At 52.5% G+C, this 24,047-nt stretch overlaps 6 protein-coding genes across 6 annotated transcripts; 2 read left to right on the forward strand and 4 right to left on the reverse strand.

Annotated features, from left to right (window-relative positions):
• Window positions 1–831: 831 nt before the first annotated feature.
• Window positions 832–4,335, forward strand: P168DRAFT_304536 (putative serine/threonine protein kinase; the record flags this gene model as incomplete). Its single annotated transcript, XM_024838854.1, has 3 exons — window positions 832–2,050; window positions 2,103–2,200; window positions 2,254–4,335. Exons 1-3 carry the CDS (start codon window positions 1,147–1,149, stop codon window positions 4,333–4,335), a joined length of 3,084 nt encoding a protein of 1,027 aa, XP_024692817.1. The 5' UTR covers window positions 832–1,146.
• Window positions 4,336–5,360: 1,025 nt separating this feature from the next.
• On the reverse strand, window positions 5,361–7,126 carry P168DRAFT_318569 (DnaJ and TPR domain protein; the record flags this gene model as incomplete). Its single annotated transcript, XM_024840213.1, has 3 exons — window positions 5,361–5,622; window positions 5,673–6,834; window positions 6,919–7,126. 3 exons carry the CDS (start codon window positions 7,124–7,126, stop codon window positions 5,361–5,363), a joined length of 1,632 nt encoding a protein of 543 aa, XP_024692818.1.
• Window positions 7,127–8,263: 1,137 nt separating this feature from the next.
• On the reverse strand, window positions 8,264–13,563 carry P168DRAFT_318570 (uncharacterized protein; the record flags this gene model as incomplete). The annotated part of the gene is made up of 6 exons (XM_024840214.1): window positions 8,264–8,628; window positions 8,733–9,197; window positions 9,256–9,331; window positions 9,389–11,418; window positions 11,537–11,701; window positions 13,539–13,563. 6 exons carry the CDS (start codon window positions 13,561–13,563, stop codon window positions 8,264–8,266), a joined length of 3,126 nt encoding a protein of 1,041 aa, XP_024692819.1.
• Window positions 13,564–14,795: 1,232 nt separating this feature from the next.
• Window positions 14,796–15,662, reverse strand: P168DRAFT_318571 (uncharacterized protein; the record flags this gene model as incomplete). The annotated part of the gene is made up of 1 exon (XM_024840215.1): window positions 14,796–15,662. One exon carries the CDS (start codon window positions 15,660–15,662, stop codon window positions 14,796–14,798), a length of 867 nt encoding a protein of 288 aa, XP_024692820.1.
• Window positions 15,663–19,154: 3,492 nt separating this feature from the next.
• Window positions 19,155–19,827, reverse strand: P168DRAFT_281872 (GPI anchored serine-rich protein; the record flags this gene model as incomplete). The annotated part of the gene is made up of 2 exons (XM_024835956.1): window positions 19,155–19,263; window positions 19,322–19,827. The coding sequence occupies 2 exons, from the start codon at window positions 19,825–19,827 to the stop codon at window positions 19,155–19,157; spliced, it is 615 nt and encodes a 204-aa protein (XP_024692821.1).
• Window positions 19,828–22,670: 2,843 nt separating this feature from the next.
• P168DRAFT_154378 (uncharacterized protein) lies at window positions 22,671–23,151 on the forward strand. The gene has a single exon (XM_024832814.1). It carries the CDS (start codon window positions 22,736–22,738, stop codon window positions 23,033–23,035), a length of 300 nt encoding a protein of 99 aa, XP_024692822.1. The 5' UTR covers window positions 22,671–22,735; the 3' UTR covers window positions 23,036–23,151.
• Window positions 23,152–24,047: the final 896 nt, after the last annotated feature.

Genomic DNA, 24,047 nt, shown 5'->3' on the forward strand with positions numbered 1-24,047 from the left:
GCGTATTCTATAGGTAGTTATGCTTTTATACTGCAGGTACACTGCTACTAGGTACTCTGATATGGAGCAGATGGTAGAAGTTAGGGTTACCGTGGCACGTGCTTTTACTATGGCACTTGGTATGGATGCAACACCTCTTAGAGATGGCAATACGGAAGATATCAGTTCAAAGTGAGCTTTTCAAGTTCAATAGCTGCATCCTTATCTTTATGAGGCGCATCTGGTGATTAGCCCTATTCTGTTGTGCTATTTGTCTCGCATAGGAGGGCCTTCATCTAGCGATGGGCTGTGGATCGGGTTTGACCACGATCCTTTTACAGAATCCTTATTTTGGCGGTTTCAAATCAATCTATTTGTATTCGTGTCGGATCTGAAACTCCAGCATGACCCCGAAAGGCATGTTCGATAGCATCAGTCATACCTGATAGATCGGATGATAGGCGGTCCCGTGACAGGTCCCCGATGATCACTCGTGCGATCAGCAGGTGGGCTATTGCAGGACCCATTGGCTGTCCCAGCCCGTAATTTAGGCTCATATTATGGGTTCTCCACATTCTTGTATGTGACCTCGTGAGAGGATATCAAAGGATGAAGCAATGGAATGACGATAAACAAGCAGGTCACGGGATTGGATGAGGCCGACTATCTGATTATGTAATACTGTCCAGAATTTATGTGATCTCCACCAATCAGACCCCGTCAAACATGCTGAGTCATTAAGGCGGTCAGACAATGATCCCCCCTGATTCGATCTCTCCCTCTCTCGCTCTCCACTAGGTCGTCCAACTTCCACTTCAGTTCCACCTTCATCTTTCTCTCTCTCTATCTGAAGGAGAGTTTCTGCTTCGACTTTCTGCTTTCCTATACAGACTCTAGAGATTGTCTCCCGGTCCATCTATTGACTGTCTTTACTCTCTCCCTCGCTGCTGGTCAGTCGCTAGTCTGCTCATCGCTCCGCATCGTTTCACTCCATCATCCCCTGTTCCGCCGGTCCACCCAGGCTGACACCGCCCCCATCTCCTCCCCGCCGCCAACTGTCCTCCCCTTCCAACTGAACTTCTCCCCTTTCTTCCCCCTCTCTATGCCGTTGCGGTAGTTGTTTCTCTCTTGACTTTCTCTGGCCCCCCGCGAGGGTCGCCATTCGCCATGTCTGCCTACACCAATTCTCAACCCTACCAGAGCCACTCGGCTTCCCATCGACCCGTGCCCACCTACAACCCCGTTGCTGCCGTCACAGCTCCTGCGGGCACCCTGCTGCCCGGCACCAAGATCCAGGTGGGTAGCCATCGAGTGGTCGTGGAAAAATACCTGTCCGAAGGTGGCTTCGCCCATGTCTACGTCGTGCGGTTGCCCAACCCCGTCGATGGCTCCGACAGGACCGTCCTCAAGCGCGTGGCGGTCCCTGACAAGGCCGCCCTGGCCAACATGCGCACCGAGGTCGAGACCATGAAACGGCTCAAGGGGCACCGCCACATCGTCAAATACATCGACTCCCACGCCTCGCAGCTGCGCGGCGGTGGCTACGAGGTCTTTCTGCTGATGGAATACTGCTCCGGTGGGGGTCTGATCGATTTCATGAACACCCGACTGCAGAATCGCCTGACCGAGCCGGAGATCGTCAAGATCTTCGCGGATGTTGCCGAGGGCGTCGCCTGTATGCACTACCTCAAACCCCCGTTGCTGCATCGGGACCTCAAGGTGGAGAACGTCCTGATCTCCCGCCACGGGGGTACCACCTACTATAAGCTCTGCGATTTCGGGTCCGCGGCGCCCCCGCGGCCGGCTGCCACGTCGGCCGCTGAAGGTCGTCTGATCGAGGATGACGTTCAGCGCCACACGACGTTACAGTATCGCAGTCCTGAGATGATCGACGTCTACCGCAGGCAACCCATTGACGAGAAGAGTGATATCTGGGCGCTGGGGGTTCTTCTCTACAAGCTGTGCTACTACACCACCCCGTTCGAGGAGGTTGGCCAGATGGCGATCCTGAATGCCAGTTACAAATTCCCCAACTATCCGGTGTTCTCGGATCGTCTGCGGATGTTGATTTGTTAGTACCCCCTAGCACAAGCCCGTGTGGCTTCAAAGCTAATGCTCGGCAGCGTGGATGTTGAAGGAAAACCCGCAAAAACGGCCGAATATCTATGAAGTCTTGCGCGAAGCTTGTCACATGCAAGGAAGGGAGGTCCCTATCAAAGACGTAAGCGTTCTTAGCCTATATCTCCACCCCCCGGCCGTATCTCACACCAACAGATCTATGCCCACCGCTCCAAATCAGAGGCCCGTCGGTACCAAGAACTCCCCTCCCCGACGGACAAACCGCAGGTGGGAGCAACTTTCTCCCCGCCGGTCCAAGAAACCCATATCATCCCCGAAATCGCCCCGATGCGGCGGGGTCGTCCCACCCGTCCCAGCGACTCGCAGCAACCCTCGGCTCATGCCACCCCGTCTCCCTACCGTGGCTCCGCCGACCCCTTTGCGGTCTTGGACGGCGGCAACAAGTCGCGCAACTCCACCGACGAGTTCACCAACCGGTTCCCGTCGTTGGACCAGTTTGACATCCTGCACGAGAAAGGGGACAAGTTTGAATTTGACGCCACCGTGGCGGAATCCAAGGACGATGACGGACTGTCGCAGCGCCTCACCAACGCCCTGGCCGATGACGCCTTTGCCAGGCACCCGGTCTCGGGCCGGGAATCCGAGGCCCCGGTCCATAGGCGCCGTCAGCCATCCCCAGCGAAGAAGCGCCCCGAGGAGTCGCGCGAGGAACCCTCGCGGTCTGCAGTCCCCCTCTACCAACCTGTGCCGCACAAGCCCGCGATGGTGTCGACCGGCACCATGACTTCCCCGCCGGAGACGCCGCCTGCCCTGCCGGAGTCCCATCCCCGCAGTCGGCCGATCTTCCGGTTCGCCTCGTCGGACAGCCAGCGGCGACCGGCGAGCCAGCAGTGGGCTGCCGAGGAAGAGGAGGAAGAGGTGCGGCCACCCCTTCCAGCGCGAGTGCCGTCGTCGCGCCTCGAGCCCCTCCCGCGGAAGTCGGCGGAGGGGTTGTCGAATCTCCCGGCCTCCACGCGACCGTCGTTTGAAGCGCTGCGGCCCTCGGCGCGGGATCTCGATGACCATGTCGGCCGGTCCAAGTCGGCGAACAGTGGTACGTCACGGCCGGTCTCCATGCAGGCGGGCCCCCGGCTGGAGATGCCTCGGGCGTCGGATAGCGCACGCTCGTCCCTGGACCGCCCGCGGTCGCCGTACGAGATCGGGGAGCCGCGAGCGGAGACTGAGCGGGCCAACATGTCGGACATTGAGTACTTGCGGGCACGGGAGGAGGAGGAGTCCAATCGCAAGCGCGAGAAGCGGCACAGCGCCAACTCCAAACACGCCAAGCGGTCCAGCCTCTCGACCCTGTCCCTCGCCAACACCAAGACGATCTTCGCCGGACGATTCGGCGACGCCTTCCGCCGTTTCGAGCAGACCGACGGCAAGGCGCAGTCGCCGGCGGGCGAGGAACCACCCCCGAAATACCCGGTGACGGTGAACACCGAGGAGGTGACAACGGTGACCGCCCCGGGCGGCCCCCTCACCGACGACTACGACGAGGACGACGACGATGACACCGACATCTCGCCCGAGATGCGCCGCGAGCTAGAACGCCGGCGGCTCTCGCAGGAGGAAAAGCGCGTGGCCCAAGCGGCAGCCGAATACCGCCGGCAGGTAGCCGAAGGCGGCGCAGTCACGCGGGATCCCTCGTCGCGCTCATCCGCCATCCAAAACCGCGTGCAGTCTCTCCTCAGCGAGGGCCACAAGCCCCCGCCGCCTCCCAAGACCGCCACCGGATACGGACGGTTCACGGAGGAGTCGACCCCGGTCCCGCACCCGGCTTTGCAGGCAAAGCCCACCTCGCACCCCTCCACCGCCGCCGACCCCCGCATCCACACCCGCAGCGCCCTCCCATTCTACACCTCCACCTCCACCACCTCCCCCTCCTCCCACCGAGGCCCTGGCACAAGCGCAGCAGACACCATCTCCACCCTCCCCGACCGCTGGGAAGGCCCACCCCTCCTCCCGCGGCAGGAAACCGCCACAACGCAACGCACAGGCTCCTCCGCCTCGCGCCCGCCCGCCCCGCCCAAACCCAAGAACCTGCGCTCCGACCAGCCCACCAGCCGCGACAAGGACGACGCCGTCGACAACGTCGATGACAATGACAACAACCCGGGCGATAGCCCCTGGGAAGCGAATTTTAGTCGACGATTCCCCAGCCTGGCGGGGCTGGAGATGGTGGAGACGGAGATTGAGATTCCGCGGATGGCGAGTCTCAGGACGAAGGAGGTCTAATACTCTACTATTTATATTATATTATATTATACATACATACATGCATATACATATATTTTTTTTATAGACTTTTATATTGCTGTGGTGGTTGTCTATACACGGTATTATGGGTCGAGGAGGAGGTTTGTTGGTGGATTGGTACATTTGGTGTGATATGATGGCAAGCTTATATCAATATCTACTCCAGAGAAGGTAAGGTATACAAAGTGAAAGAAAGTAAGAAAGAGATTAGTAGGTGGTTTCCTCCTCCACTCCACTTCTTCATCCATATGATGTATTGGTTTATTGTTTGATCCATTCCATTTGATTCCACATAGTGGAAATTGTCCTATCCTATCCTATCCTATCATATCCTATTCCGCATGCATTATATCCAACCTAACAAGACAGATCTCTCAAATAAAGTAGAGTAAAATAAGATAAAGTAATGGAAAGTAAAATGAACCGTATTGAAACGTATCGGATGGAATAGAGGAAGATAACGCCAACCACCCAGTCCCATAGGTTGCGACCAAAAAACAAAATGAATTAACCCCGATCGTAGAAATCAAATCATCGTCCATCCCCGTATCGATAGTACCGGGTTGCTTCTTCTCTTTGGATCTTAGTCTTTCGTGGAGAAAGAAAGAGGAAGAGAAAGAGAAAGCCAAGGAGACACGACAAATGACATGACAGTTAGTAGATGATAGATGATAGATAGATACCACAGTAGCATGGCAAAAATGAAAATGAAAATTAAAGAAATGAAATGAAATAAGAAAAGTCTATCAGGTGCATAACAGCTAGTATCGATCAATCAATCAATCAGTCAATCAATCAGTCAGTCAGTCAGTCATTCGTAAGGTACCGGTGCCGCAGCAGCATAAGCCTCTGCCCTTTTTGTTTTGTTCTTTTCGTTCGTTTTTTTCTTTATCGGATTGGGACCTTTGGTCCAATTGCCGTCCACAGGACGGTATGATGATGTAGATGCAGTATGTGGAGGGATATCAAAGAAGAGGAGGAGAATCGGAGGAGAGGGAAGGTGTTTAGAATTGGAATCCGCCGAAGCCGCCGCCGCCGCGCTGGCCGCCTGCTTGAGCGAACCCGCCGCCGCCGTTCATCATGTTGAACAGGACGCTGGGGTCGATGTTGACGCCCTGGCCTCCCATTCCGCCCATACCACCCATGCCACCCATGCCACCCATGCCACCACCGAAGCCGCCACCGAAGCCGCCCATGCCGCCGCCGCCGCCGAACATGTCGGCCGGATCCATCAGGTCGTCGCCATTGTCGTAGGCCGCGCGTTTCCTATTATCGTTAGTATTAGATTATCATGGTCAACAAGAAGGGAAACATACTGAGGATCGATCAACGTCTCGTAGGCTTCTCCCACCTCCTTGAACTTCTCGTCGCACTTCTGGTCGTTCTGGTTCTTGTCCGGGTGGTACTTGATCGCCAGCTTGCGGTAGGCCTTCTTAATCTCGTGATCGGACGCATCCTTCTCCACGCCCATGATCTTGTAGTAGTCCTTGCGCTGGGCCTTCTTGAGCTCGAGCTCGGCCCGGCGGATGTCCTCCTGGATGCCCTTCTCGGTGGGGTTGGCCTCGGCCACGGCCTTGTAGTCGCGCGCGGCCTCCTCCCAGTTACCGGCGCCGCCGTGGGCCTTGGCGCGCACCTTCTGGGCCTTGGTGTAGCCGGGCTCGAGACGGAGGGCCTCGGTGCAGTCGGCGACGGCCTCGTCGTAAGCCTTGAGGTTGATGTGGGCCTGGGCCCGGTTCTGCAGGATCTTGGCGTTCATATCCTTGTTGGAGGGGTCGACGGCCAGCGCCTCGGACCAGCGGTCGATGGCGCCGCGGTAGTCGCGCACCTTGAAGGCGGCGTTGCCGGCCTCCTTGGTGCGGGTCAGCTTCTGGACGAGGCGCAGCAGACGGATGGCCTGTTTCATGTCGGGATCCAGGCCCAGCACCATCTTCAGCACCTTGAGCGCCTGGTCCGTGTCGCCCATGGCGTAGAAAGCGCGGGCACGGATCAGCATGGCGTCGGGGTCCTGGCTGTTTTCCCGCAGCAGGTTGATGGCGATGTCCTGGGCCTTGCCCAGCGAGTTGTCGTTGGCCAGCTTCAGCTGGCCCTCGGCGGCCAACAGCGACCACGCGCGCGGCTCCTTGACGCCCGAGCCCAGCAGCTGGCGGGCCTGGTCCAAGCAGAAGAGCACCATGGAGATGCCGCGGTCCTCGCGCAGGGTCTCCTGGGCCTGTGTGACGAAGCGCAGCATCTTCTCCGCAGTGGCCTTGTCCGTGGCGGAGGCGGGGGGCTCAATGCGGTTCAGAACCTCCAACGCCTCGGCGGGGCGACCCAAACTGGTCAGGATACGGGCGAGACGGTAGAGGATCTTGGAGTTGGCGGGGTCAAATTCCCGAGCTCGTTCACAGTCGGCCAGGGCGTTGGAGTATTTATGGGCGCTCATGTAGGCGGCGGCGCGGTTGGAGAGGTAGACGGGAGAGGAGGGGTTGATCTCGAGGGCTTAACGTCGTCAGTACCATATTGAAAAGGGAACATATCAAGCATATCAAGGACATCAGATGAAGGATGGATGAAGCACCATACCCTTAGAGAACTCCTCGATCGCCCGGGAGTAGTTGCCATCCTTGAAAAATTTGTTACCGGCGAGTTTGAAGGAGTCGGCCTCGGGGGTGTCTCCGTTGGAACGGTGAGGCGGGGGCGTGGGCGATCGGTTCTGGCTGACACCGTTGGTGTCGGTGGAGGGAGTCTGAGGGTCCACGTCCATGGAGCTGCGGGCACCCGATGAGGCCATGGCGGATAATCGACGCAGCTCGTCAGGCGGAAGGTTAAGCGGATGAAGATCGGGATCCCGACGTTTCCTCCGGGTTAATGATTTCTTCGGTTTCTGATAGGGCGGTGGATTGGTCCAATGCCGAAACCGGTCAACGGGAGGCGCTGTCGGCGTCGAAGCGGATCGAAGGTGGGTGTAAGCAGGGGAGGAAGGGGTAGTCGAAGGAGCAGGTGAGGCCGCAAGAGGAGGATGGCGGGGAGGAGAATTCTTCTTCTTCTTGGGAGGAGACGGAGCGGGTTTAGGAGGGGGGACGGGGGGGAAAGAAGACTCGTAGGGAGGAGGATGGGGAGGATGGGGAGGATGAGACGGATACGAGGGAGGTGGCGGAGCAGAGTGTCTTGGAGAAGAAGAAGAATGCAGAGGAGGAGGTGAGGATGAAGATGGCGATGATTTCTTGGAGCGGAAGAAAAGCGTCGGCAAAAGTTGGACCATGGTCGCTGATTGGTCGGGCCCGGATCGAAGGACAGCGAAGGCGGTGGAAGATTACCTAAGCATATATCGTGCGTCTCTATCGGTCAACGGTCAACTGGCAACTTCTCAGCCTGGAGAACTCAACAGGAACACTCGACATGGAAATGGAGGAGAATGGATGATACAGGAAAGAGGTCAGTTGAAGAGGTCATGGCCGGCTGATGGGTATCGATTTAATTCAAGAGGCTGGAGGAATCGTGTCCGGACGATGTTTTAGCTGCATACTCGGCCACTCCACCGCTTCTCTTCCTTTCCCTCCACTTCGATCGATTCGCTGCGTTTTTCTTTTTTCTTTCGTCCTTTTGATTTCCTATCTCTTTTCGACCAGGATCACCAGTCGAAGCGATCATTGTGACCTAGAGAGAAGACGGTATGGATGGATAATGGTTGAGGTGACTTTTCTCATTCGTCACATTTCCAAGAACCCATCCGGACGATCATCAACCTCGTCACGTCAACCCAACGGAAAAAGAAAAAAAAAAACAGCCAAATAGAGAGGCAGAGAACCCGAATCAGAAAAAGGAAAATCATGAACAGACCAAGTTGTCACCCGTCATTGGCCCCTACAATCCACTTCCACCCAACCAATGGTCTTGGTGCTGCACAGCCAGATCAACACCCCCCCAATCAATGACCATCGTCCAACGCCTCCACATCTTCTTCCTTCTTCACAGTCGGGGAAGAAGTCGGCGTCAAGATCGCCTCCAGCTGTAACGTCGTCTCCATCTTCTCCACCAGGGTCTGAACCGCCGTCTTGATTTGCGCCTGGGACGCCGTCGCCTGCTGGATCTGTGGTGCCACCAGCGCCGCGTGGTAGTCGCGCACCACCCCGGTGAACGTGGTTTCGATGCTTTGCAGCTGCGAGTCGCTGTTGCGCTGTAGCGTCGCCAGATCTAAAACCAGACGCCGCATGCTGTGCTGGAACACCGCTTGGCTGCGGGTTCGCGCCGTGTCCGACATGATCCTCTGGATCCGCCGCAGGGTTCCCCGGCCTGCGTGGGTCAGTGAACCCTATCCAAACCATTCTGGACACAATGGTAATCGCAATAGTAATAATAATAAAATGTATCCCAAAAGTAAGAAAAGAATAACATACCATGCTGTTCTGCACACGCCCGGTAAGTCCCTCTCAGTTTCTCCGCAATGCTTTCCGCAAACTGTCGGTGCAGGTCCTTGGACCCGTTGCGGATTCCTTCCTCCGCCATCCGGAGATGCTGTGCACAGCTGTCGGCCGTAGCCCCCTTGATACTACCCAGTCGCTGGTTGACCGACGCAGGGATGTCGCTAACAGAGGCCATTGTGGCTGCGTGGAATCGATTGAGGGTTCGGTCCAGCCTGCGCTGCAGGTCCAGCGTAAGCTGCGGCACCTTCTCGTCGAACACAACTCGCCACGCAGCGACCAGCCTTCTGAGCGCCAGATTCGCCAGTTCCTGGTTGAGGTTGTGCTGGCGATGTACCCCGTCGCCGCGGCAGACGGCTTGAAGCGTGTTGTATCGCATGGTCGTGTTCCACCGACGGACCGCCCCAGGGAATTTCTCCTGGCCTCGGGCAATGATGGCCGCTGCGTCGTGGTCAGTGAGATCGATCTACAAGGGGAAGAAGAGGGATCATTCATGTACAGGCTTTGGATGCGATGTGGTGCTCGATAGCTTCTTCAAGCTTCTCCCCGAATCGGGCTCGGAGTCTCTGCCATGTCTGCACGGGTCAGTCTCGCTTGACAGAAATCATCTTCATATAGGAGGGGAAACGCACGTCTTTCATATTCTCACCAGCCCGTGTCAATTCCACCTCAATAGCACGACGCTGCTCCTCTGACAACTCCGCTGTCAACGGGTTAGGCGTCGTCCACACCGACAGCGACTGCAGCAACCGGTTAACTTCCACCAGGAACCGCCGCGCCGCCGCCTCGCGCGCCCGCTCCGTCAGCGAGATACAATGGCGCTGCAACTGGGGGATCTCAGTCTGCTCGAGCGTCGTGAATCCCTCGACCACCGACTCTTTAGGCATGCGGCCCTGAATCCACTGGTACGCGCGGGTCGACACGCAGAACACTGGCAACTGTTCTTCCGCCGCACGGTAATCCCGCTCCGGCCGAGGCGGTGACTCGTACAGCTCCTGGTCCGTCTCTCGCAGGACCTGGACAAACCCACGCTTGAGCTCCTGTTTGGAGTATGCGTTGCGCGCTTCTACGCACTGCCGCTTTGCCTGCTCCTTGCGTGCCTTGTCCTGCATGTTCAGGGCGTGCAGCTCCTCCTCGGTCCTCGTGACATCCTGTCGGAGCCGCTTTCGCTGGGCGTTCAGATCCTTCCGTTTGCCTTTGGCAGACGCATAACGCGCAGTGAGCTGTTCTCTGTTTGATAACTCCGGCGTTTGCCTAGACGCCGGGGGAGCTTCGGCAGTTTGGAACGCATCCCTCTCAGGAGTCGCAGAACCGGGTAGAGTGATATCGCTGTGCTTCCTCTTGTTGGGCGACGTTTCCGACAGGTCAGCCGGGGCCTCCGCCAGCTGCGCCTCGAGCTTCTCCACATTGTCGTCCACAGTCTCTAGTTCATCTCGTATGATGTCCCGTTTCATGCACAGCTCTGCCAGTCGAGCCTGAAGCTCCTCGCGCCGGGTCGACTGGTCCTGACTCAATTCGGTGGCCGACTCCTCCAGTCGCAGCGACTCCTCCACCTCCGCCACAGAGATATCATCAGTCGTGGTGCAGATGAAAGTAATGTCGTTGAACGCGTTGTCCATGTGCATCTGCATCCGGGAACTATCGTCCAGCAGCTCATGTGCCACCTTATCGTCGACTGCCCGATTAATCGGCGCCACGACCCAATGCGCAGCACATCGCTTCTTGTACTCCAGCGACACGGCCGTGCGCCCCGCATTCGAGTCATAAACACCCGGCAAATCAACCAGAACCGCACCGGTCGCCAGCACAGCGGACTTGAGAAACACGCGGACAACCCGAATCAGCGGCCAGATACCGCCCTCATCGGCCTCCTTCTCCCCCTTCCCCGGCGACTTCTTCTTCCCCTCCGCCCGACTATCAATATAAGCCCTCAGCTTCTTCGAAAACAACTTCACATCATCCTCCTCCAGCACAACCCTCCCACCCAACCTCCCCCTCAACGCCGGCAAAGCCATCAACTCCCCCACCTCCACATCAAGCACATCCCCCGCGGTCCTCAAACGCGGATACACAGCGCGGATCTTATCCAGCGCCACCGCCGCCTCCGAATCACTCGCAACCTGCCCCACAGCGACGGCATCTGCCTCCGCCCGCAAAGCCTGCTTCAGCGCGACAAGCTCCCTCTCCCACTCTGCAGCGCTCACGAACTCGATCTCCGCGCGGTACCGCACGGTGCTGTCGGCGTTGTACGCGATCTCGATCGCCACCGCTGTTGCGGCGCGCATGCAGTTCGTCGTCAGGATGCGCTCTTCGTCGGTTAGTGCGTTGATCAGGGACGACTTGCCGGTGCCGGTGTTGCCGGTTACTGCGATGTAGACTTTGGGGGGTGTGGCTAGGGTGGTGATTCTTGTGGCTTCGTCGGCCCAGGTGGTGTCTGTGTTGGTGTTTTGGAGGAGGTCGTGCAGCTCGTGAAGGAGTGGGAGGCTGCGGTGAACTGTCTCTTCGAGGGTGGTGAGGGTGGGAGCTGTCTTCGTGTTTTTGCCGGTGTCTGCGCCTCCACGGGCACCACCATAGCTCGCCCCAATAGTCAACTGGCTCTCGCACGACTTGGAGAGATTCTCAGCCGTAGTCAACGAATTCAATCTCTCCTTGAAAGTAGTAACTGCATACATTAGCACATCTACCACGGCCTTTTCCTTGTCTCCCTTTCATTCTTTTCCCTCAGGAAAGAAGAAGAAGAAGAAGAAGAAGAAGAAGAAATAGAAGAAAGATATACACACCAGAAACCACCCCAGAGATATCCCCATACAGCGACACAGCCAACTCCTTATATCGCCCCATCTGCAGCCCATAACCCACAGAAATCAGAAGCAATCTCGCCTTGGCGAGAAATGCGTCCCTCAGGATGGGAGTTAGGGCTAGCCATTTTTCATAGGGAATTGGTTCTGGTTATGTCATTGTTAGTCTTGTTTAATATCGGGAGGTTATAGACTGGTGTGGGTGGCTTTTTGTGTGTGCTCTGTTCGTATACTCAGACCATATACCCTTGTCCACTTTGTGGGTTTGGAGTATAGTATGGTATAGTATAGTATATGTACAAAAACGAGAGAGGAAGGTTTATTACTTACCAGCAGGCACCACACTAGAAGTGGCAAGACCGATTGCAGAAGTAGTAGTACTTGAAGAGAAGAGACCAGGATGGAAGTCACCGTGCTCGATGCTGTGCAGAAAAAGAGCGATTTTCTGTTCGAGGTGGTTTTCTTCTGGAAAGTGTCCATTTTCTTATTTGTTTTGTCTTTTAAGGCTAGGGTTTCCTTTGGAGACTGTTAGTTGATGGATTTTTAGGGCTTAGGAGTGGTAGATAGTACCTAAGCGCTGTAAAATGACTCCGTATGGAAGTAGGGCTACGTTGATAGATGGATATGTGGGTTGATGGATGATAGATTGATGATAAGTGATGGATAGTAGATGGATAGTAGAGGAGAGGAGAGGAGGAGAAGAGAAAGAGAAGAAGAGAAGAAGAAAAGAGCGATCATACATATAGTCGTCGCCGAGAAGTTTTTCTCGGCGAGCTCTGGAAATTCACAGGTTGTGATGATGTCGTGCTGTTTCATAAATTGTTGTCGTTGTTAATATTGTTGACAAGTGTGAGGACAGAAACAAGTGTAGTCCGTCTGCGTGTTATCATAATATAAAATTCTATGTCGAAAGAAAGTGTAATGATCTGGTTGATAATATCATAAAACTCATCTGCTAGATACATAGTATTGATTTCTAACTAGTATAAGTTGATGGCTTAGGGCTGGACTTGGAAAATAGTCAAACAGATACAAGAAATCACAGAGTGGGTCAAACAGTTATTATATGAACAATAGCAGCTAGAGCACAATATTACTTTCACTTAATGCATAATGCTATTATCAAAGGTATTGAGGGGTTGACCTTATATGATAATATGCATAGCTGATATGGGTAAGAAAACAACCACCGCACAGTAGGTAAGTTTAATATCAACCCAGTACCTCATCATAAGAATGCGACTAAAAGTAAGAACTATATCAAGCTATGAATCGCCTGCAGCAGACTGGGTCTTCAAACCATGCACCCTGTAGACTTTTGTTTATGCTGCATTTTATGCTGCATGCCAAGATACTAGGGTTGATATATGGACAGGGAGTTGATCTATTTTCGATACTAACAAGTATCTACTCTATTCAGCAAGAAGAAGAAGAAACAGAAGAAGAAAAATACATAGAAGAAGTAAAATACATACTATATATCCCCCGCCATCAATCTACAGAATAATAAAGCTGTCGTGAATATCATCTCCAAAACCCGCAGTATACAGCTAAGCCAGCTTCACCAGCTCTATCCTCAAGAAAGCCTCCTCCAAGCCCATCGGTTAAACCTGTTTCTTATTTTCAAATATCCAATTAGTCCATTCAGCTAGGTACTAAACCGCTACTCTTAAATCAAAGACAATATGTGATCCCATATCTTCAGGCTACCTTCCCTGTAGCAGAAACAGCAAGCATCCCACTAATTCTCCTATAAAAATCTTCACAGTAGAGAGACCGGAAAGCACTGTATCATAACACCAGTCCTCTCCAAAACCAGGTATACTCAAAACCGCACCAGAAACATCCCACAGCAGCAGGACAGTCCGGAAACACTCCTCGCATCGCACGCGAGTCTAGCGCTGACACTCCGCCTACACGACTAGTACGTACTGGAATGCACCCCGGCGTGCAGAATCTGCTCCTCGTACTAACGTAGACATACCGTGCGCGGCGCAGACGGTGGGCATTGCTATGTCCAAAGCTAAGAGAGCCCTGCGCGGGATTGCTGGAGGGGCGAGTCAGATGGGATATTCAATAGCAAGGTCAATGTATCGACGAAAATATATGAGAATAAGAGATTAGTGAGGCACTGGAGATGGATAATGGGGTTGGGGGCGGTTTGAGGGTGGCTTCTTGGGCTGAGGCTGGCTGCCATGGGGATTACTAGCGGAAGCCATGTGATTGACGGGGAGCGGTTGGAGATCACGTTTGATTGTTTATTTAATTTTTTTTTATTTTGGTCAGATTGACACTGGGGATAGTTCCTGAGTCGCGTGCTCGTTTACATAGTGGGGCGTGTCCATGGCTATGGCTGTGGTAAAGGGTGATCGAACATCACGTCTATATTTGACTCCATACCTACCTACTAACCAGACATAAATAGACCATCAGATACACCGCTAATAACCACCATAAGCAGTAAAATAAAAAGAATAAGTAAGCAACCAACAACAATCAGCTAACTATTTAACAATACCAACATTAACTAGCTAATCATCCAACACGACTAATCAATCGAAATAGAAAATGCTCCGTACCGCCCCTACTAATAATAAAGATGATCGCCCACAGATCTTCATCTAACAGTGGAGCCCAAGCGATCAACACGACTACGACTCGTCTTCCCTTTCAGTTCGGTTTCGGTTTCCACTATCTGCGCTATGCTATGCTAGGTTATTCCTATCAGTTAGTATTGATTGAACTAGGAAAATGGATAGACACGCGAGTCACGACAGATGAGGGAAATGGATACGAGGCTTGAGAGGGGGCGTAACCGGGTAGTTATAGTGTCTTACTCAGACTATGGGGTACTTGACTAGTTGGCTAGCTACCCCCTGCTCAGCCCCTGCTCAGGCCTGTCGGTGAGGCCTAACATGTGAGGTCTTAATATAGCTTTCTTGTTCTTCGGGTTCGGGTTGTATGTGTAGGTAGTATATTGGAATGTTTGTTAGGGAAGTTATGTGTGTATGTACATTCGAAGGAGAAGAAAATAACAACACCACCGCCAAGTAGCATAGCCAGGAAACAAAAGAACAAAGCAAAAAAGAATGAGGGAAACCGCTATGCATCGCTCGTAGACATCATCAGAATAGAACAGTACCACCCAGTACATAGACACAGGTAGTAATAGTACATATTGTACAGAACACTTCCACTCTCTTTAGAGAGCAGCTAAAGTAAAAGAAGGTCAATCAAAAGATCAATCAACCCCATTAATCCTCCTCGCCACAGCAGCCCATCTCGACGACCCCCTTCTCCCCTCGCGTCCTACCCCACCGCCGCCACCAGCTCCCCCCGCCTCGTGCGGCAGCGGCGGGAGCGGGCGATCGTAGATGTGTCGCTCGTACGGCGGAGGCGGTGGCGGTAGCAACATCGCCGCGGGGAGCGACATGTCCGCCATGTCTAGCACGGCGCTGTCGCGCAGTCTGGGCGTGCGGTCGACGGCGTTCATGTGGGCTGGGGTGGAGGAGGAGGCGGATGAGGTGGTGCTTTCCATGGAGCGCGAGTGAGCTAGCGTGGGGTGGCTGGCCCAGCATGGTCGTGATACTGGTGATGCGGGGGCTGAGTTCACGAAAACCCAGATGCTTTCACTTTCGAGCCAGACGAGTTGCTGGTGGGCGCTGCTTTCGCTGCGGCTGTGGCCGTGGCTGGGTCGCGAGGAGGATCCTGCCCCGGAGGGGGAGAGCGTCCTTTGGGGTGGACGGTGGGAGAGGTCGTCGTGGTCGTTGTGGAGGGTGTTGCGGCTGCTGGGGCGCGAGTAGGTCGTTTCCCAGAGGGTTTCGATGCCGCTCCAGCTGGGGGTTGGTTGTTGTTGTTGTTGTTGTTGTTGTTGTTGTTGTTGTTGTTGTTGTTGTTGGGTTGGAAGGGGCTGGTAGACGTGCTTGTTGGGGGTGGGGACGGGGTTGAAATCCCAGGTGATGTCGGCGGGAAGGTTGAGGTCCAGTTGGATGCGTGGGATGTGTTGTGCTGCGAGGTCGGCATCGTTGAAGGGCGAGATGGGTGGTGATGGGGATTCGCTCAGGCGGGTGATTGGAATCGGGGGGCCTTCGAGGGAGGAGAGGTCCATTTTGAATGGTTCTTCGTTCCTTTCCTCCTTTTTTGATGCCTTGATATCTCTTCTCCCCCTGTTCGTCTGTTGTCCTGTTGATGCGACTGGAATGGAAGTGAAAAGTGGTTGTGGACGGGTGTGTCGTCTGTCAGAGTGTATTATAAGGTGATCATGGCCGGGCAAGAAGCGATATCCCAGTGAGGATCAATTCGATGGATCGTAAAAGGATGTAGTTTGTGGATGCAGTTGTGGATACAAACCGGCAGGTTTCAATTCCGGTCAATGATGAGGGAAATTCCAAGCTGTACGTATACTCTTCTATAAGCCCTATAAGTATACGCGATTGCAGGTCGGGAGCGTATACAATACTATAAGTAAGGTAAGGCAAGGCCCAGCGCAGAACGCCTATAGTATCAAAGGATCAGGCAGTGCAAACAAAAAAACAATGGCCACAGCCAAGCTCCAACAATAAAATAATACTCGAGCATCGCCATCGACTATAATCGCCATCCAACAACACACAAACCCTCCGCATGCGCCCCTTTTTTATTTTATTTTAGTTTATTATTTCCACCTTTGAATTTGACAATATTTGTTTTACACGTTGCACTTTTTACCCCCATTTCCTTTTTTCGATAGACTAAGGCTCAACACGAACCCGTCCTTTTTCCCGTTCGGTACAAAACTGGGGGGGATTCCCACCGGGCAGTCCGACGAAGGATCAAATGGAAAACACCAGTAACTACTCCTTCGAGTCTAGTTTTGTCCGTGGACGACATGATTTCTGTGACTGCTCACCTACCGAGGGTGGCTTGTCAGCGGGGTTCCCCGCGATCGTGTCGCGTCTTCTTTAGAGGCGAAGTTGGTAGGAGAGACGGCAATAGTAGGTAGGTATGATACAAGATGGGGTTATGGATCGGAGTGGCCGACGGAGGTCGTTCTACGTCACGTCATGTTCAAAGGATCATGTCAAAGGATTCGAGGTCTTTGTTAGTATATTCGCCTTTGTATATCATCACATCCCCATGGAAATCCATTATGTGTATTTACATATAAAAGCATTGAGATGATTGTAATTATATTTATAGAGGTAATCAATATAATGAACAAAGAAGCAAAGTAAGACGAGTGCCTCATCCAATATACCCGAAAGAGCATTTCGTCGTCAACGAGGAAAAAAAGCCAAGACCCTAACGCAACACAGCCACGGCAGTGCCCCTTTCGGCGCAGCCCTACCGACAGTATTCCCCGATGGGTCGGATCCTTTGAGGAGCGGATGGCGGATGGCTAGCGGATGGGCTGAACTAATGATGATAATGATTATTTCTTATTATAGTCGGTCATGTTGTTCTGTTTACGGGGGATCAACCCATATTAGGGGGAGATAACCAAATGACTAGTCGGTCAAGATGATGACATACTAGACATCCGTGCTTGGCTGATTTATTTGCTGGGTGTCCGGGGAACGACTTCTAGAAGGATGGAAGATTCTTCGGTTAGATCCAGCATTCCAGATCTGGAATTGTCGTGATCCTGTCATTACTCATTAGTGCGGTGACAGGAAGAGGGGTGAATAGGGTTCGGGGTGATATATCTCGCCTGTGGTCTAGTAGTTTAGCGACGTCGATGAAACATCCATGCGATGAACTATCACATACACACCACCATCACTACTACTATTACTGCTACTACTACCACCACCACCACGACCATTATCACGACCATTATCACTACTACTCCTCTCCCCCTCATACTATTGTAGGTATAACCACGATGACTCCGTACATCAAAGCAGTATCAGCTGAACAGACCCAAAAGGAAGCCAACTGAGCCTCGCTACCAAAGGCACCCCCTCCTGCAAAGGATCAGGATCCATCCATCCAGCCTGCTCTTCTCAGTCTGGCACAGTCCTCCTCAGAAAAACGAAAATACCTCCGTGCACACGTGTAGCCCCAAAAGATAAACTAAATAAACAAGCCATAACATGAAACAAGCCTTCAAACACCATCACTTGACTAGTCGCATCACAAGACATTAGGGTAGGGTAGGCTCTGTGCGATAGACAGCTCAGCTAAGGTTTACAGGCAGATCACAGTAATTCCCTAAAATGGTAATAGCTGCCCATTTTCCGCAGATCGCACTACCTGTCAAGTGGTTCCTATCAAGTGATCTGATCCCCAGACAGTCACTGCGGCCGGCGGGGTTCTGATCCATTTGCCTGCTTGGGTAGTAATTAAGCTGAAGGTTGAAAGCAGGGAGGGCATTGGATTTGACTACATTTACCTAGAGAGGTAAATATGAACGGCCTCCATCCAGGGCACTGCGGCTAATCTCCACCTGGCAAGGCACCCTGCCAGGCGGGAGTGGTAGGTAACCTAAGCAGGGTACGGCAATGTCACCATCACTTTCAAATCTTCCTGCCCAGCCCAAACCCACATTCGAATGAATGGGGTGTCTGGCGGTCTGACCCCACTAGCTAACTAGCAGGCCACCTCAGAAGTAAGTAAGCAGGAATATATTAACCCTGCAACAGGATCACTCTGGCGGTGAATGTGGAAATAACATATGTCACTTACTACTCTATTCAAGACCGCCTCTTAGTCTGGTAGATAACGACGTCCCATTTTATTTTATCAGAGAACTGAGCACACAATGCACACATTAAATGGTGTTTTGATCATTCTAGATTACATAACTGAACACTGACTATTCTGTTACATTAACAGTTCGTGGAATACCAGCATTAAGGTAGCCGGCTCGGGTAATGACTGTCCGAGTGTCCGAGAATCTTACCCTAATTGGTTAAGGGAGGGATATTCAGGGGGAGACAATGGATAGAGTGAGACGAGGCTGCTCTGCTGTGCTGCGCTCCTCGCAGCCTTGCCTCGCCCCTTGCCTTCGCAGCTGACGAGTCCACGCATCTGTTTCTACCTGAGACTGTGTACCACGTACTTTCTATAAGAAAATAATGTAAACTACTTCATATATTCGATAACATAGAATTAAATATACAGACCAGAAAAGATAAAACCATACAAATAAAAGGTATATGTTAGAAAAGAATAAAAAGATAATTGGAAATTGCCCCTACAGGAAGATTGTGAAAGCGTTCATGGTTTACATTAAATCGTATCCAACCAGCCAGGCTTGCTCGAGCATGCTTCTCACAAACTCCTCCGAAGCAGTCCGAAGAATCAGACATTTCCAAAGATCAAGAAAGGCAGAAAAAAAAGTAAAGTAAGAGATAATAAAAAAAAAAAGATATCAGGCAAAGAATCGGATTATACTTTCCTCCAAACCACAAGGTTCACAACAACACAAAAAAAAAAGACGAAAGCTAAATAACATACCCCCCTCGTCCGCTCTCCTATCCACATCTCTCCCTATAAACACAACTCCACATTCACTTGGTCCTGGACATGTTCTCCCCGCCGGGGTATATAGCGAGGTTCAAGGCCCAGACTCAAACTGAGAGGGATCCCGGGGTTACACTATAGACAAGAAGGGAATCTAAGCCAGGAAGAAGGCGGCGGCGGCGGCGGCGCCAGCAAGGCCGAAAGAGCCGCTGACGGTGTTGGCAGCGCCGGTGAAGAGGGAGCCAGGGGCGGAGGTGGAGGGACTGGAATATTTATTAGTTTTGGATGGTTATGAGAGTAGATGGGAGGTGGAATACTCACGTCACGCTGCCGCTGGGGATAGCACCCGCAGAGGAAGAAGCAACGCCGGTGGGGACAACGGGGACGGAGGGCTTGTTGCCAGCGGGCTTGGTGGGAGCGGGAGCCGAAACGGTAACGACAACCGGCTTGGAGCTGACCTGGGGCACGCAGGTGGTGAACTTCTGCCACGAGGTGGACAGGGAAGGAGCCGGGGCGCTGGGGGGAGCGGGAGCGCTGGTGGGGGCAACCGGGGGCACGGCCTCGCTGCTGCTGGGGACGCCGGTGCTGCTGGCAACCTCGGAGGCCTCGGTGGAGGTGGTGGCCACCGGGGGAGGGTTGCTGGGGGTGACGGCACCAGCACCCTCGGGGGTGGAGGTGGGGGTCTGGTTACCGGGGCAGTCGGTGACGGTAGGACCGCACGAGGTGATGGTCACATCCTCGGTCTGGTAGACGGTCTCGACGTCTCCGTTGGGGAGGGCAGCGGCAAGGCCGGCGAAGAGGGCAACAGTGGCGGCAGTGAAACGCATTTTGAATGTGATTTTTGTGTTTGATTTGCGGGTTGCAAAAAAATAAAACCGTCAAGGTAGGTTTAAGGTGGGGGTTTGAATTAAAAAGAGAGTGGTGGTAGTTGGGGTATAAAAAGAGTGACAGACCGAAGTCAAACGCGTAAATGCTTCAAGCAGTAAAAAGTTTGGGGCTTGGGAAGAAAGAACGGATAGAAAGAAAAGATGGAGGCAGACGGGGGAACTGGACACCTTTGTATGGCCTGGGAGATTACCCTGGAGAGATCGTCTCAGGGTGTTTTTTATTATTATTATTATAATTATTATAATTATAATTATAGTACAGTAAAAAAAGGATTAAAAAATTATAATAATATAATTCAAAAACAACAGGGAAAAGAAGAAAAAGGGGAGTCCATAGATGGAGACCTTCCCAGTACAACTAGTCAACTAGACTCAAAGTCAATCATCCATTCCCCGATCAAATGATGGAGAGGGATGCGGTGAGTCGTCGGACTCGGTTGACCTCGTGGGATCCGTCGGATGGATCGATGGGATTATCATTGGTGGAGGGGGACGTGGGCAGGATCAACTACGCGATCACTAACTCACTAGTGTCGGGGTTAGTCTGGCGCATGCGAAGTGAGCTGGTGTTGATCTGTCGGTCCTTTGCTCTTTTCAGTCTGCTCAACTCCTTGGAACTTGATGTGCTGTCATGGACTGCTAGACTGGGGGGACAATAGTCTTCTCCAGTCTCCTTCAGTCTCCTCATGGGGATGATCCCATCATTCCAGGGTGATCTGTACCACCTTTTTTTCATGTATCACCCTCATCTCACCCTTTGATATTGAATCAGAGACTGCATATATTCCCCTGCAGGTAATTCCCCCACTCATTGGACGGATAATACCCTGGTAAGAACAAGTTCATAGTATTCAGGGGAACGGCCAAGCCACCAGACGTTGAACCACCCCTCCCCAGTTAGACTTCGTTTCAGGTCCATTACACAGCCAATAACAGTATAGTGGATGGACCAGCAGGATCCGTTCCTGACGCCATGAGCCACTCATGCACCTGGACTCATCCCGCCGTGGGTCTTTGTCTGTCGCTTCTAGACGAATGATTGAAATCCCGGTGGGTCAATATCCACTTCCCCCTGTTTCCTGCTGCCATTTTTATCCTCTTTTCCTTTTCTCCCCTTCTTGACTTTCCTTGACTTTCCATTCTTGTTGGTGTCTTTCTTTTTTTATTATGTGATTTTATTTTATTTTATGTTATTTTTGTTCTATAATCTTGGCCATTGTTAGGTGGGATTGTTCCCTGGCTTTGTCTGTGGCGAATGAACCTAATCCTTACTCGACCAGTCCTCCGGATTACTATCCAATCTGACTCTCCGTACTCATCTAAATCAAGCCCTATTTCTGGGTATAATCCTGAGCGACCAATGGACTGGTCGAACCAGGCAACCAGGATGTATTTCCACTTACAATTAGATCCCTCACTGCGGATGACTCCGACCGTATACTCGGCTAACCACTATTGCTCCCCGTAGTCCATCCATAGTATCAGACATCAAAATACACAGACTACATATTCAACCCTTCCACGTCACGCACCATGAACTAAACTGAATACCAACATGCATCCCACGATCTTACCCTATCCAGACATCCTCCCCGAGACCTACAGAGTAAGTTAAACAAGACATCCAGGCGAGAATGCGCCCTGCAGCGCCGCGTAGCGCACGCACGGACGCAGCGGCAGCTTCTCATCTCCGAGCCTTACGCCAACGTATCCATCATCCCTGATAGACAACGGGGGTCTAGAGTCTAGACGCCCGTCGAGGGGGGAATAGGCGTGGTGTGTCGCTTGACTTGCGCCACACTTCCAAAGCTAAAGCTTATCCCTGTTTGGTTCTATCACCGTCTACGGAGTAGTTGTTCTGGGGTCGTGGGATTAAGAATCAGGGGGTGAGGCGTCGGTTGGCTTGCATACGGAGTAGTCTATGGGTTTTTTTTTTCTTTTTTTTATTCGTTTATTTTATGCTTTTAGGGAGTGGCGCTGGTAAGGTGCGGGTACTTTTTGGGCCGCTGTGTTACTTTGGCTGATTGATTGATTGACTTACTGACTGACTAGTAGTAACTTGTAAGTAGTGACTGTTGCGTTGAGGTTTGGTAGTGGGTTTACTGTTGGGGGCTGGATATGGGTTCTCAACGCACGGGTGTTGGATTGAGCCTAGGCTTGGGTTTAGATGTTGGAAGCTGTAAAAGGGATTTGGAGATCGCTCGATTATCTTGAATATTCAGGGTTGGAACTCAGGAGTAGTGTGACTATGCACGTCGTTTGACAGGCTTCCACCGTCTAGTCGCGACAATCGACAGACTATTGAAGAAGCCATGTGCCGCGTCTGGATATCAGTGCACATACACCGTCGCACCTACAAGGCAGCTAGTGGCTACATCCAACAATGATAATAGAATAGATAGCGGTGAACCGCAGTGGACACTCAACATCCACCGACTACACGTCTAGACCGGCTCGTTTTCTCCAGATTCTGTAAGAATCCGGCTAGTTCAAGTGATTTCTTCGGTCGGTCTTCCAGTCTTCCGTGCGTAGGGGAAGCCGAAAGAGTCGAGGTATACGAAAAGGGGTGGCGGGGGGAGCACGTTCAGGGGTTGACCCAAGACTTTTCTTAATTTTTATCCTTGTTTTTTGACCCTGATTTTAGAAACGTATAGTTTGGGGTAGTTGATAGTTTATCTGGGGACAAAAATAGCATACTTATCTTGTTGTTAAACTTTGTCTTTAGATAACTGGGAAGTTAAGAACAGCGGTCGATAGGAACAACTCAATGATATTACTCAATCCTCGTACAGCACACTCGATACGACAGAAGAGTGGCAAGAAAGAGAGGGGAAAACTGGATTTCCCAATGCCTACATGTGCGAGTCTCCACCGATCAACAGGGGAAGAAAAGAAGTTCGCTCGTCTTCCCCCTCCCCCCCCTTCTCCAGTAGCCCTGCAGTGCAGCAATTGTGATGTGCGCTGCTCGGCCGTTTCCAGGTTTGGGAACCATGGCTGCGTTGTTCTTACGACCGTCCTTTTGGTTCATACTACGGATACCTTGGTAGTCTACCTGTTTACCTGGGTGCTAGTTGTTCTATTGTGTGTCGTGAGCATCTCTTCCTCTAGTCTCAGACACTGCGACTGCCGGTCACCGGTCACGAATTGACAGCCTAACAGTAACTGGGGCGTCGCCAGGAGCGTCGCCTGGGGCCGCCTACCTTTCCTATTAATGCAGGAACCGGGATGATCGAGGATGATCTAGTGGGGGCACAAGTCTGGTTGCGATGGGCTGCAACCGAGGATCGGCCGCCGTCCGGTACCGAGGAATATCTCCTTATTCATGATAAGAGTTACCTGCCAGTTGGACTATGGAGTATGGTGTGGACTACGGGGGACGTTTACACTACACGTCTGATAGTTATACTATCTATTTAGGACGCTCCCAGCATTAGGATGAAGATTACCACATGTTCCGTCCTTCAATCTCTGGAGCAGCGATGCTGATAAGTCAACCCTCGGGAGAGTTACCGACTACGGTCAATCACGTAACAGGTCCTCATTAATAATGACGGGCTTTTCTTCTTGTCTTCATCGCTGGAGCCTGGGATGGAGTGCGAGTGGTGCCCGCTTGGCATTCTATTTCATTCCTCCTTATGGACCCCGTTTCTTTCTTTAGAGATGCGTCCCACGGGTATCCATCTATTGGATTCGGGCTGCACAATTTTCATCGAACGTTGATAGCCGGCTCGGACAAGAAAAGTCAAGGATGGCTGTGCAGTGTGCAGTGTGGCTGCTTTTTTCCCCCCGAGTCTTTCTTTTATCTTTCTTGTTTTTTCCCAGTGGGTCAACCGCACTTTGATTCCTCCGATGTCACTTGTGTTTTCTTCCCTCTTTTGATTTCCTTTGCTTTTCTTAGTGGCCTTCAAAGGTCTCCCTTTTCCAAACAATACCCTCACCTCAACCAAGATCCGAAGATACAGCCGCCGGATGATGTCAATGGCTGCGACTAAAGCCGCTGCTGCCGCTTCATCACCACAGGGCTGAAGTCCGCACGTGTCATCCTGACTTGTCATTGGCCTCGCTGCGGTCAAAGCGTCCGGACTTGACGCCCAAATCCAGTACAAGTCTTCCCTCCTTCAGATGTAGAGCAAACGTCGAAGCCTAACGTGCTTGGGTTT

The sequence above is a fragment of the Aspergillus campestris genome (genome assembly GCF_002847485.1).
Source record: "Aspergillus campestris IBT 28561 chromosome Unknown P168scaffold_6, whole genome shotgun sequence".
Classification (NCBI taxonomy): Eukaryota; Fungi; Ascomycota; class Eurotiomycetes; order Eurotiales; family Aspergillaceae; genus Aspergillus; species Aspergillus campestris.